The sequence below is a fragment of the Saccostrea cucullata genome, unplaced genomic scaffold (genome assembly GCF_032062105.1).
Source record: "Saccostrea cucullata isolate Sc308-1 unplaced genomic scaffold, CSIRO_AGI_Scuc_v1 ctg2491, whole genome shotgun sequence".
Lineage (NCBI taxonomy): Eukaryota > Metazoa > Mollusca > Bivalvia > Ostreida > Ostreidae > Saccostrea > Saccostrea cuccullata.
In genome coordinates, this window is record NW_026940558.1 from 110,410 (window position 1) to 122,548 (window position 12,139).

At 34.8% G+C, this 12,139-nt stretch overlaps 1 protein-coding gene across 1 annotated transcript; it reads right to left on the reverse strand.

Moving 5' to 3' along the window:
* Positions 1–1,201: 1,201 nt before the first annotated feature.
* Positions 1,202–4,561, reverse strand: LOC134255601 (uncharacterized). The gene has a single exon (XM_062738127.1). The coding sequence runs from the start codon at positions 4,559–4,561 to the stop codon at positions 1,202–1,204; it is 3,360 nt and encodes a 1,119-aa protein (XP_062594111.1).
* Between the last annotated feature and the right edge of the window lie 7,578 nt (positions 4,562–12,139).

Below are 12,139 nucleotides of genomic sequence, written 5' to 3' on the forward strand. Positions count from 1 at the left end.
TATTTTAAAAATACTAACCAATGTTTATTATGAAGATAAAACAAACAAAATAAAATAAAAGATCCTGACTACATGTGCTAAATTATAAAGTTCAATGCATCTAAAAATTCGTATCAAAGCATGTTTTTTCCTATTTGGATGAAATACATTTATATATTTTACATATAGCGCATAAATTACAGTACTGTAATAATTGCTGAATAGGACAAATCCTTTTATATCTATAATTTTGATATTTGCGATTAGGTCACGTAATTACATATCCTTCTTAAAGGTATAAAAATATTTGCTCTTTGCATGTTTATGAAATAGAGAGATACCACAAAGAATATACAGTTATAAATAATACTCCAACCAGATAGTGAATTTCAAAGTGGAAGATAAGATCACGAACACATTGTGCTATACTCCTGATATATCTGTTCATGTTTTAATGGCCATTTGTTACTCATGTATACATGTAAAACATTAATCCAAACAGTCGTACATTATCTGTACTTTACCATCAAATTAGTACCTTATCCCCTCAGTCCATTAGAATTCTATTTTCTCGTGGTTTGTAAAATCCAAAAACATGTTACGTCGTATAAATTTTATTTTAACAATGAAATGGTAAATAGATATTGTACCTCATCACTTTTCAAATATCAAACAGGGTGTTAAAATGTTTAAAAAGTTAATTATGATTTCGTCTTAAAAATGCCCTTGCACTTTTGAAATTCGTCGTTGACTGTCACGGTTAGGTAAATAATTCTATCATATTCAATCTGTAGAAAGGACTTTACATACAATCAAAGAGTGAAGATGATAGATTTACTTTTATTTCTAAATTCTGACTCTTTATCAAGATTGTAGAAACCTTTCTTATAGTAATGAGCCTGATTAAATGTTTCTTAATCATCGTTTGGAATTTATCAAAATATAAAAGAGGATTCTATGAGCAAAGGTTATTTCGCTTCCCACCTCTGATGTTTTGGAGGTCCATGTTTGCGCTGCTCCTTTTTGGTATTGTTCTATGGACTTTTGATCTTGAATATTGTTCGTTATCTCGATAAATTAAATATTACATTTGTCATAATCATGTTGATTCGGTTACTGCAGCAGGCAACTTTCCGAACCTTTAAATCGAAATATGAATGAAAAAACTTTTTTATGTTTCTTACGACAAAACATAGAATAACTTCATCATGATCGCCCCGTTTTAAACAGAGTATCTTCTAACACGTTTTTTTATGTCTTTCTTTATGCAATGTAAATCCCCTAGTTGTATGAACTCCATACCAAACGCCAGGTTGGTGTTTTTCCATTGACAAATCAATCGTCTCGTTCTTTCTAAGGCGGATACACCAATTTTGTCTACAATAAAGGTATATTCTTTGTACTTCGCTCTCAAATTTACATCAGCGCCTGCTTTTAGAAGAATATTCACGACATCGCTTCGACTCGCACTATTTCGGAACCTACTGCCGTCAATTACTTTAAAAAGTAGAGGTTTCAGGTCTATATCACCAAATTTACTCCAAATTAAAATGTCTTGATTCGAATCTAGCCCAAATTTAAGAAGTTGTTTAAATTCAACACAACCAGCATATTTGATAATGTTAAAGTGCCAGTCCTCTTTTAAACACCAAAATTTATTCCTTTTAAGAACTACATCATCCTTACTATCTGTGATAACGCCCACACGCCGAATTTCTACAAGGATATGAAACAAATGCAGATTTATTTTCTGTTTTATCTTCTTTTCTGGCCGCTCATGCAGGCGTATAAGGTTTATATTTTTTTCTATCAAAGCAATGTACAATGGCGATAGTCCGTCTTTCCTACAAAGAATACAATCAGCACCATTTTCAAGAAGCATTTTTAAAACAAGTGGGCATGGTTTTTCGTTTTTCAATGCAACATGAAGTGGTGTTTCGCCTCTCTTATTCTGGAAGTTGGTGTTAGCGCCACTTTTAAGAAGCAGATTTAAAATATTTGTACTGTCATTTCTACATGCAACCATCAAAGGCGTTTCATCAGCAATTTCCTGATTGACTTCAGCTCCTTGATTTAGAAGTTCTCTTACAAGAACAACATGACCTTTTGTACAGGAAGCTATGAGTGGAGTGCTACTTCTACCATGTACATTGACATTAGCTCTTTTCCTGAGCAATTCTCGTACAACACCAACAGATCCTTTCCAACATGCAATAGTCAATGGTGTTTTTCCTGCAAACATTGTATTAACATTTGAATTTGCATTCAATAGTTCTCTAACAATTTCTAAATTTCCTTTTTCACAAGCAGCCATTAAAGGTGTCCTATATTGAAATGGTGACCTAATATTTGTATACCAAGGATTGAAGTTCACATTTGTTCCAAACTTCAACAGTTCTTTCACAATATTTAAATGTTCATATTCACAAGCAACAGTTAATGGAGTTTTGAATACAAATTTTGGATGGATATCAGCCCCCCATTCAAGTAGTTCTTTAACCACAATCAAATGACCTTTTTGACATGCAGATATCAGTGGTGTTATAGGAGGATCTTTGTCGGAAAAAAAAGCTTCTTCAGGTGATACACACTGAGAATCGTTCAAATTCTTATCATAATTGAGGAACACTAAGTCCGCAAGAATATAAACACCATTTCCGATATGTACCTGCAATTGATGTCCCCGGTTCCCATGTAAATTGACGTTTGCACCTCTTTTGCATAGCTCTTTTACAACACTCAAATGCCCACCAAGACACGCTGCTGTCAGAGGTGTATGAATATGACCTGGTATATCTACACCAGCCCCTATCGCAAGCAATTCTTTCACTACAGAGATAAGACCAAATAAACATGCCGCAGTCAGTGGCGTATCCATTGGAAATATATATCCTGAATTATTGTTGTGCTGTGGTGTCCTATTTATAGAAGAGTTTAAATCAACATGTTTGAGTAAAATTCTAACAGACTCAATATCACCACTATAGCAACTTAGAACAAGTAAGCGGGTTTGTTCTGCTATATTTGCTTCCTGTTCTGTCGTTCCACTAAAACCCCCATGACCGACAGAAAAACCTTTGAACAGCACAGACTGTGTTTCTCTGTGAAGTTCAGTTTGTTCTAAAATGTATCTCAGTATTTGGTGATGTCCATAGTATATTACCCAGCTGATCACTCTCACATTGCATGTTGATGGCACAAAAAATGGTCCTCCTCGCGTATCTACCAAAAGCTTTTCTTGACGTGTCTCAATTCTTTTGTTCCATTTCTCATTATTTTCATGATAACGTTTTTCGTTTCCCAGTATTTTAGATACGTTTTCTTGTTTAGAAAGAAATACATCTTTTAATTCTGCGTACGTTCTTTTCCCCAAAACAGCAATAAAATCTTTACAAAACTGATTGTCTTTCAATGCATTATTCATAAAAACATCATACAATTCCATATTTTCGATATCTCTGTACAACCTTTCTGCAAACATTAAATACAGGTTTTTAGATAGTTTAATAAACAAATTTGTAACATCTCCGACTTCATTTTTGTCATCGCAGCTAACATCCGTTACTTCCAAACTGTTTTTTCCACTCCCAGTTTGTGCATAAATGACGTTAATGCTTTTTGAATGGAAAGTATTTTCATTTTCAAAGTTATATTCCTCAAGCTTCACATAATTTGCAAGGTAACTACTTTTCATGTATTGTAAAATTAGTTCCGGGAACTGTCTACCAAAATGATATGCAGTTATTTCAAACATGGAATCATGAACAAACATGAATGTAGTACCAATACGTTTTGTGTATGTCCCCTCCATCGCTGACAATGCTTTTACAAACTTAAATGTATCTGTGCTACATTCAACTTCGCAGCTTTCCAACACTGCATACTTCATTTTCTGAAGACATTTATTTTCTCCATCCTTTAGAATATCTTCAGACAATATGTTGTTATGTAACATGCACAACACTAACGTTGCATAAAACAAACCGTTTATTTGTTGCATCTTGTCGAAGTCCTCGATAATGCATCGGATGGGACTAATAAAAAAGCGCTCACCGTTGATTCTGAATTTTTGATCATTTGAATATAATTTACACAAGAGAGGAAACATTCTCGATGCTTCTGTTAGCAATGCAGAAGACAATAGGTTTCTATCTAACCCATGTTTCTCAAGAATACTTCTTTGGTCATCCTCACTCAATTCATTCTCCAAGCTGTGAAGCTTAATTACATTTTGTTCATTAGTGAAGAAAGATTTGTTTAACTGGTTAAAAAGAGTTTCTCTGCATGTCAAAAGAACCTTTGTTTTCTCAAAAGACGGTTTTATAAGTTTTTGCTCATACTCTAGAAAGGATTCTAGTTTTGCTTTTTGTACACCTAATACACCTATCACATCATTGATAACAAAAACCTGAGGATTTTGAGGATCGCAATACTCAGTGAGATCTCTGAAATCCGACACAGGTACCACTTCGTATCCTTCCTTCTGCAGTATCAGAGCAATGTGCTGAGCTGTGGCGGATTTACCAGATCCCGGGACACCAACAAACGTCACATAAGGCTGCTCTCTCACCTTCTGAAGCATTTCAAGGAACCCATGGGTTTCCACAAATACCGAATCTTCTTCTCTCCATTTTCTGATATATTCTGCCTCGTGTTGTGCTTATAAAATATAAATATTCATAATAAAATGCCTGTTCAGAGTTATTTGATAATGACTGTGTTTTTAGTATAACGTAAACAATATATATAAGTTTAATATGTGGATGATATTTTCTTCAAACAAGTTGTTGAAAGGTGCAGCAAACTTATTTGAGTCCTATTCTCTACCTTTAAAATCTATCGACAACAAGACATACATTAACTTATTAAAATATCATTTAAGTGAGATGAAGGAAATGAAAAAAATTCAGTTAGATGAAAAAGAATAGATTTGAAAGATCAATCTGGTAAAAAAAATTGTTTCTTATATTGTGCTCTATTGCAAGAAGTCGTGGAATAACATACCTCTAACATGCGCAGGGATCACACATTGAAGTTTTTTAATGTCATCTGAAATGATAAATCAGTAACCATCATGATGAAACAACAACATAAGTCACAGTTTCATGAATAAGATATAAATTATAGCTTAATCTTTAAGCTAAACGCTTTATTCCAGCTCTAATCAATAATAGTTACCTGAAAGGATTTCAACAGTATTTTGTAATTCGTCAATCACTAAAAGCTTATTGATGTAATTTTTATCCAAATCTGGATCCATTGAGCACTTTTTGATTTCGTTAACAGAGTCCTGAAGGGCCGTGGCTGTTCCTAGATAACACTCTAACTCTACAATTATGTCACGAATATTCCTCCATTCTTGTTTAAAATCGGACTCCTCTAAAGAGAAGTCTGACGTGTGTCCATAATATTTGTTCCTTATCAGTCGAATTCTTTCAATGTTAGCAGACACACTTCTATCTCCGGGATTTGGCTCTTTCCCCCATCCCACCGTATGTTCAGTAATGTTGCAAACGTTTCGTAAAAGAAAATATAGAATAGTGACATCAAAGTCGGAGTAATCTCCGCCATATTGTTTTGTAGGAGGCGGGAAAATGATATCTGTGTGTTGTTTTGAAAGAGGATTTTTTTCATTCTGGTTCTTAAGGTGATCAATCCAGGTCCCAACCGTTCTTGATAAAGTAGAGGGAGGAACTTCCTTTCTGAGAATGTCCCGTAAAACATCTGTACAAGGACCGAGGATAAGTCTGGCAACACGTGCCAGGTTTGTTGTCTCAGTTGTGGACGTGTACTTTGACAGAGACATTGTAGCTCTTTACAATTATACCTGGATACGAAAAACAGAATGTAATTCGAAAATCTTATTGACTCTTTTGATGATGATATTCTGTAAATTTCCAATAATCTGCACCTAGCGAGAGCAAATGCAAATTCATGTACCAATACAGAGTAAAAGAAAAACTTTTAACTTATAATTAAAGCTAACATATGGAGGTAACGAACAGTATTCAAAATCAGTCCATACAACGATACAAGATAGGACCAGAGCAAACGTGGATCTCCAAAACTCCTGAGGTGGGATCAGGTGCAATGGGATTAAGCGAGCATCCCCTGCCGACCAGTCACAGTACTAAGAAGGATATGGAAACAACGAACAGCATTCAATCTCAACGTCCATCAAACAAATATACAAAACAAAAGCAAAGCAAACACGGACCTCCGAAACATCAGAGGTGGGATCAGGTGCCATGGAGGAGTGAGCATCCCCTGCCGACCGGTCACACCCGCCTTGTGCTCGTTGTCATAATCAGGATATAACGGAAAAAATCCGTGGTCAATTCAGTGTATAAATAATGGACTAACAATTGGTATGAAAAACGTCAGTCAGCATTTCATTCAATGATAAATTGTATTTGCTGACAAGGTCATTGTATCGACCATAGAATTTACGAAATGATGACTTTAAACAAGACTGTTGATATTCTTGTTTCATCAACTTGCTTGTCAATAATTTACCTCGTTTAAGAAATTGTTCGTACGTAGAGCATGCTCTTGCGTATCGAATCAACTGAGATATAAATACTCCGTATGCAGGTGATGATGGTATACTGCTGCATAAGTAAGGGAAGTTGACGATAGAAAAGCTAAAGTCATTACGTTTATCATATAGCTTGCTTGTTAGATTACCATTAGTGTCTTTTTCAAGTCAAATATCCAAGTATGAAGCAGAAGTGTCGGACTGTGGTATCTTTTATCTCAAGCTCAGCAGGATATATCGTGTCGATGTAGGAATGTAAATTGTCATTATTAATTGACAATACGTCGTCGATATATCTAAATGTCGAGTTGAAGGCCACAACAAGTGTTTTCTTCTTTTCAATTAAAAGATTCTGCATAAATTCTGCTTCATATAAATATAAAAATAAGTCTGCTAATAACGGAGCGCAATTTGTACCCATGGGAATTCCAATAGATTGTTGGAATACCTGGTCTCCAAAAACCACATAGATATTGTCAATCAGAAACTCAAGCATCTTCTTGATGTCAACTTCAGAGTACTTATATGTGCAATCAGAATCTGTTTTAACAAAATAATTTTTTCCATTTTTGTTGAAAGAAGCAGCTGTCAATGATATCAAAAAGCCTGGATTTTAATTTGTCGTGGGGAATTGTTGTGTATAAAGTTGAAAAGTCGCAAGTTTTTATGCTGTTGATTTTTGTAAAGTCTTGTGATTTCAAATTGTCCAAAAGTTTTTTTTAGATTTTTTTAGTATCCACATCTGATTTACTCCACTTCTTGAATATATAATATATAAGTACTAAACAATTAGTACGAAAAACGTCAATCAGCAAATGACTCAATGATAAAATATATTTGCTGTTAATTTCATTTCATCGACCAAATAATGAAATAATGAATTTAAACGAGATTGTTGATATTCTTGTTTTAACCTGTTTTCTAATAATTCACTTCGTTTTGAAACTTTTTTATACGTAGAGCATGCTTCTGCGTATCGAATCAACCGAGTAATATAAACTCCATATAAAGGTGTAGAAGTTATATTGCTGCAAGAGTAAGGTAAGTTGACGATTGTAAAGAAATAGTCTACGTTGTTGTAAAAATTGTTCGTGCATAGAAAATACGCATAGATTAAACGAAGAGCCAATACACCAGAGGTGGGATCTTAATTGTGCCATGGAGAAGTGAGCATCCCCTGCCAGTCAGTCACATCAGGCGTGTGCTTCCTGTCATAAAAGTATCCGGAAAATCCAAAGAAAAATCAGTGTAAATAATGCCTAACAATAAGAATGCAATCAAAACGTCAATTAGCATTTAAAGTTGAGATAATGTTCGTTATCTCTATTTGTGTCGTAAATTCTGTTGTCGACACAAGTACAATCTGTTGTTAAGGCTAATTCTGACAAGGATTTCATTCTTGCAAATTGTTAGACCATTATTGGAGGGGGCTGACTGTGGTTTCTATTGCGCAATTTTTCCCGCATCATAGTAAAATGAAGCGTATTTACTATTTTGAAGCAACTTTTCCGATTAATTATGAAATTAAACAAATTTTAAAAAAACAGACAGGTATAAATTGTAATTTCAATTTTATATAACTGACCTTTTAACCGAATTTTCAATTGATAGATACAGCGTCGAGACAAAAGTATTGCGGAAAAATGGCGGACGTGATTTGAGAATTATCGCGCTTGCAACATTAAAAGTCATCCAAATACAAACGCTTACCTTCAGTACTTAGTTAAATAATGCGTTTTAGGATGGATTTATAAAGGATTTGAATATATTTTATAATGAAATTCTGCAAAGTATGCAAAATAACAGCGAACAGCTGATCAGGATTGGTAATATCTCCGGCGTGATTTTGGATCTGTCTTTTAATTCTTACCAACAATTTTCAATTAATATTACCTTGCATAGAGTCCCTGGACCATAACAGCTGATGCATCCCCATATCATTACGGAACCTTTTGGTTTTGAAATCGCATACTTGCACTCCGGACGGTACGATTCCTAGGAGGATCTCCAGACGTATACACGATTAAATTATGATAGGTTTGTTCAACAGTCCACCTTCGTTTGAGTAAACACCATGCTAAACGTTTCCGCTTGTCTGTCCGTTGACTAATAGGTTCACAATAATTTCCATCATTAAAATCAGTTGTTATATCCTTCAAAACACTTCCCCGGTTCTTCCTAACCATACGAAGTAATCTTACTTCACCTCGTTTTGACACTTTCCTGGGACGTCCCGAACGAGGAGCTCTTTCCACACTTTTTCGCTGATGAAACGCTTTCAAATTGATGTTCATGTAGATTTGGGATTTTTCATAATTCTTGAGATCTCACTGACTTTATGTCCGTTTTCTTTTAAAATCTATAATAAGCTGTTTTATCTCCAGTGACAGTTCTTTTGATTTTCTACCCATGCTGATTACAGTCCGCAATATTCGGTAGTCTAACTTTAGCAGACGTCAAACATGACATCACTGCCATAAACTTTAACATACGCAGTTTTGGGGATGATGTAAAAATACAAAAAAGCGATTGCATAATGATTGTGAACGATTTGAAAAAAAAACACAAAGCGTAAACGTTTTACGAAGGCCGCCATTTTTCCGCGAATACTTTTAGCACGACGCTGTAGGTTGAACTCGTTATGGTGTGCTTTTGTTTTGATAAACTGAAGCTCTTAAGAAATGGGTAATAAAAATGTTATTCCAGTAAAGATAATAATCATACATTCTTGAAATTTTAAACATAGAAATTTAAGAAAATTTCCATTATTCTCATTTTGTTTTCATATGAATCCCTTTTGCACGTCATACTTTGTATTACTGTATAAAAACACAAACATTAGTTAATTTTTGCATTTTAAGACAAGGCAGATTTATGTGTTTCTTACATACATTTATATTGTTTAATTTAATATTACTCATAAAATAGTATACAGTGGACCCTCAATTATTTGGACCCTTTGGTTCTCAGTGAATTTGTCCGGATATGTGAAGTGTCCAGATACCTGAATCACTAGTTTAACAAGACAAAATAACATTTTTTAAAATCTGTTCTGATGAAAAATCGTCCAGATACTGAAGCATCCATAGGGGCTTGTCTTCTGGATTGATAAATGTAAAATAATTTTTCAAAAATTTGTACCTACATTAAATACACTCTAGAAATTGCTTTAATAAAGATTCTGATATGATCCGGTGAAAAAAAATGTTTTAAAAAAGGTACGTACTACACCTATATACATAAACTCTCAAAGGGACGCAAGCTGCCATCTTGGAAAAAATACCCCCTCCCACTTCAACACCTATTTCTGGACTCTAAGGCATTTATTTATTTAGTTGCCACAGTTCTCTTCGCTACAGTGATGATTTTCCTAAATGTTGATGCTGTTGTCATTTGTTGACATGCGTTTAATCAACAGAAAACAGTTACGATTTCTTTGACTTGGAGCTCATCTCGCTGATCGACCTCAAAAGAACGGAAGTTGACTTTTGTACATGGAAAACTCAGAGGGTAATCGAAAGCAAATGGTAACACCAAAGGACTCCCAGCTTCGCGGAAAAAATGTTTACCGACAAGAAAAGGACAGTAAAAACTCGTAAATACCGGCTAAAGTTTGGTTTCACGGGCTAAATCGTCAAGGCTCATTTAATATATAAGGGATTTGTTACAATATTTACAGGACACTTGCTCTATAAGCTCTATAAGGCTATCATCACGATTATTGCCCTTGCGTCGTTACCATGCAACCCTGTCAACTTCCGTTCTTTTGAGGTTGATCAGCGAGATGAGCTCCAAGTCAAAGAAATCGTAACTGTTTTCTGTTGATTAAACGCATGTCAACAAATGACAACAGCATCAACATTTAGGAAAATCATCACTGTAGCGAAGAGAACTGTGGCAACTAAATAAATAAATGCCTTAGAGTCCAGAAATAGGTGCTGAAGTGGGAGGGGGTATTTTTTCCAAGATGACAGCTTGCGTCCCTTTGAGAGTTTATGTATATAGGTGTAGTACCTTTTTTAAAACATTTTTTTCTCGCCTGATCATGTCAAAATCTTTATTAAAGCAATTTCTAGAGTGTATTTATTGTAGGTACAAATTTTTGAAAAATCATTTTACATTTATCAATCCGGAAGACAAGCCCCTATGGAAGCATCCAGTTATCTGGCGTCCGGATATCTGAAGGTCCACTGTAGTTTAAACAAAAAGTCTATTGTAGTATTTCTATAATATGCTTGAAAGTGCTATAAATTGGCACTTTTTTATATAATGATATCGTAAATGTACCTGTATTTTGAGACGGTCCTTGAAAATACATGTACCTGGACGGTGAATTTCCCCCAAACTGTGCATATACACTAAAACTAAAGTTAGTTATATATGGTACAAGTTGCTGTCCTTTAAAAAAGGACTGCAATACGTGGACCATATGCGTGTTTTTTTCTAACTGAAATTCAAACTTCTAGGTGTAGGGAATATGCATGTAAGGTTTGTTCACTTATTCTAAAATAATTGGAAAAGTGTTCTTATAACTGATTGTAGTGTGAAATTTTATCTCCGATTACAGTGGATTTGCGACCTTTAGTTTTGTCAGTTTTAACACGTTATAAAAAATCGGTTTATTTTGACACGTATAACTCATTTTGGCTAAGACTTGACACCTGTTCTGGATTTATTATGGGAAAAATGGAAGTGTGATGATTCACGAGTAGCATAGTTCTGTAGTATGCAGATTTGTTTTTTTTTTTTTGTCGGACCCCCCCCCCCCCCAACACACACACACATTAAAAGCCGTTGCTACAGACCTTTATCAAACAATATTAAGATTGCTGAAAGATTAAATTATTTTACCACCCTAATGCACAAAACTTATGCCGCTGAAAACTTGCTCTACCTTTTAAAAGCTACATGTATCTCTGTTCGTTGAGTGACGTTTTTCATTCAAGTTGATAAGTAACATGTATCTATATACCGTACTCTTAAAATGTCTTTACCGTAGAATCAATGTTTAGTATAAAAGTATATGTAAAAGAGAGGAAATCGGATATGTCAATGAATAAGTAAATGCGATATGCAGATTTAAAAGCGCGATTTGCAAATGAATGGCATATTTTAATTCGAATAGGGCGAATTATTCTACGGTTAAGTTACCCAAGGCGAACTTTCTAGCATTTGCGCGCATGCGCAGCCTGTCGTTTGCCCAGGGCATCCGCTTTAGCTTCGCTTATATATCTACTGCGTGGACCGCATGGTCCACGCAATAAAAATGAAGACTTTTGCTATTGTAGTTTTCACAAAATAAAACCCAATTTGGCCGCCTTAAATATTAAATTGTCGACGGTTCTTTCCGTTTGCTCGATCATGACAAGGAGCACACGGTTGCTTTAGAATTCTTCTCCACAATGGCAGTTATTCACGACCAATCCCACTTCTGATCGAAGAGGCCTGATCACTCTGCTCCCGATTTGTATTGTGACAATCATTTTAATACTGTTCCAAATATCCAAGTTCTATTGAAATTGATTAATATATGAAAAAAATTGCTCGCCGATTTTATTATCATTTAGAAACTCATGAAACATGTAAATGAAGCGAAGTATTATTGTGTCCCAATTGAAATTC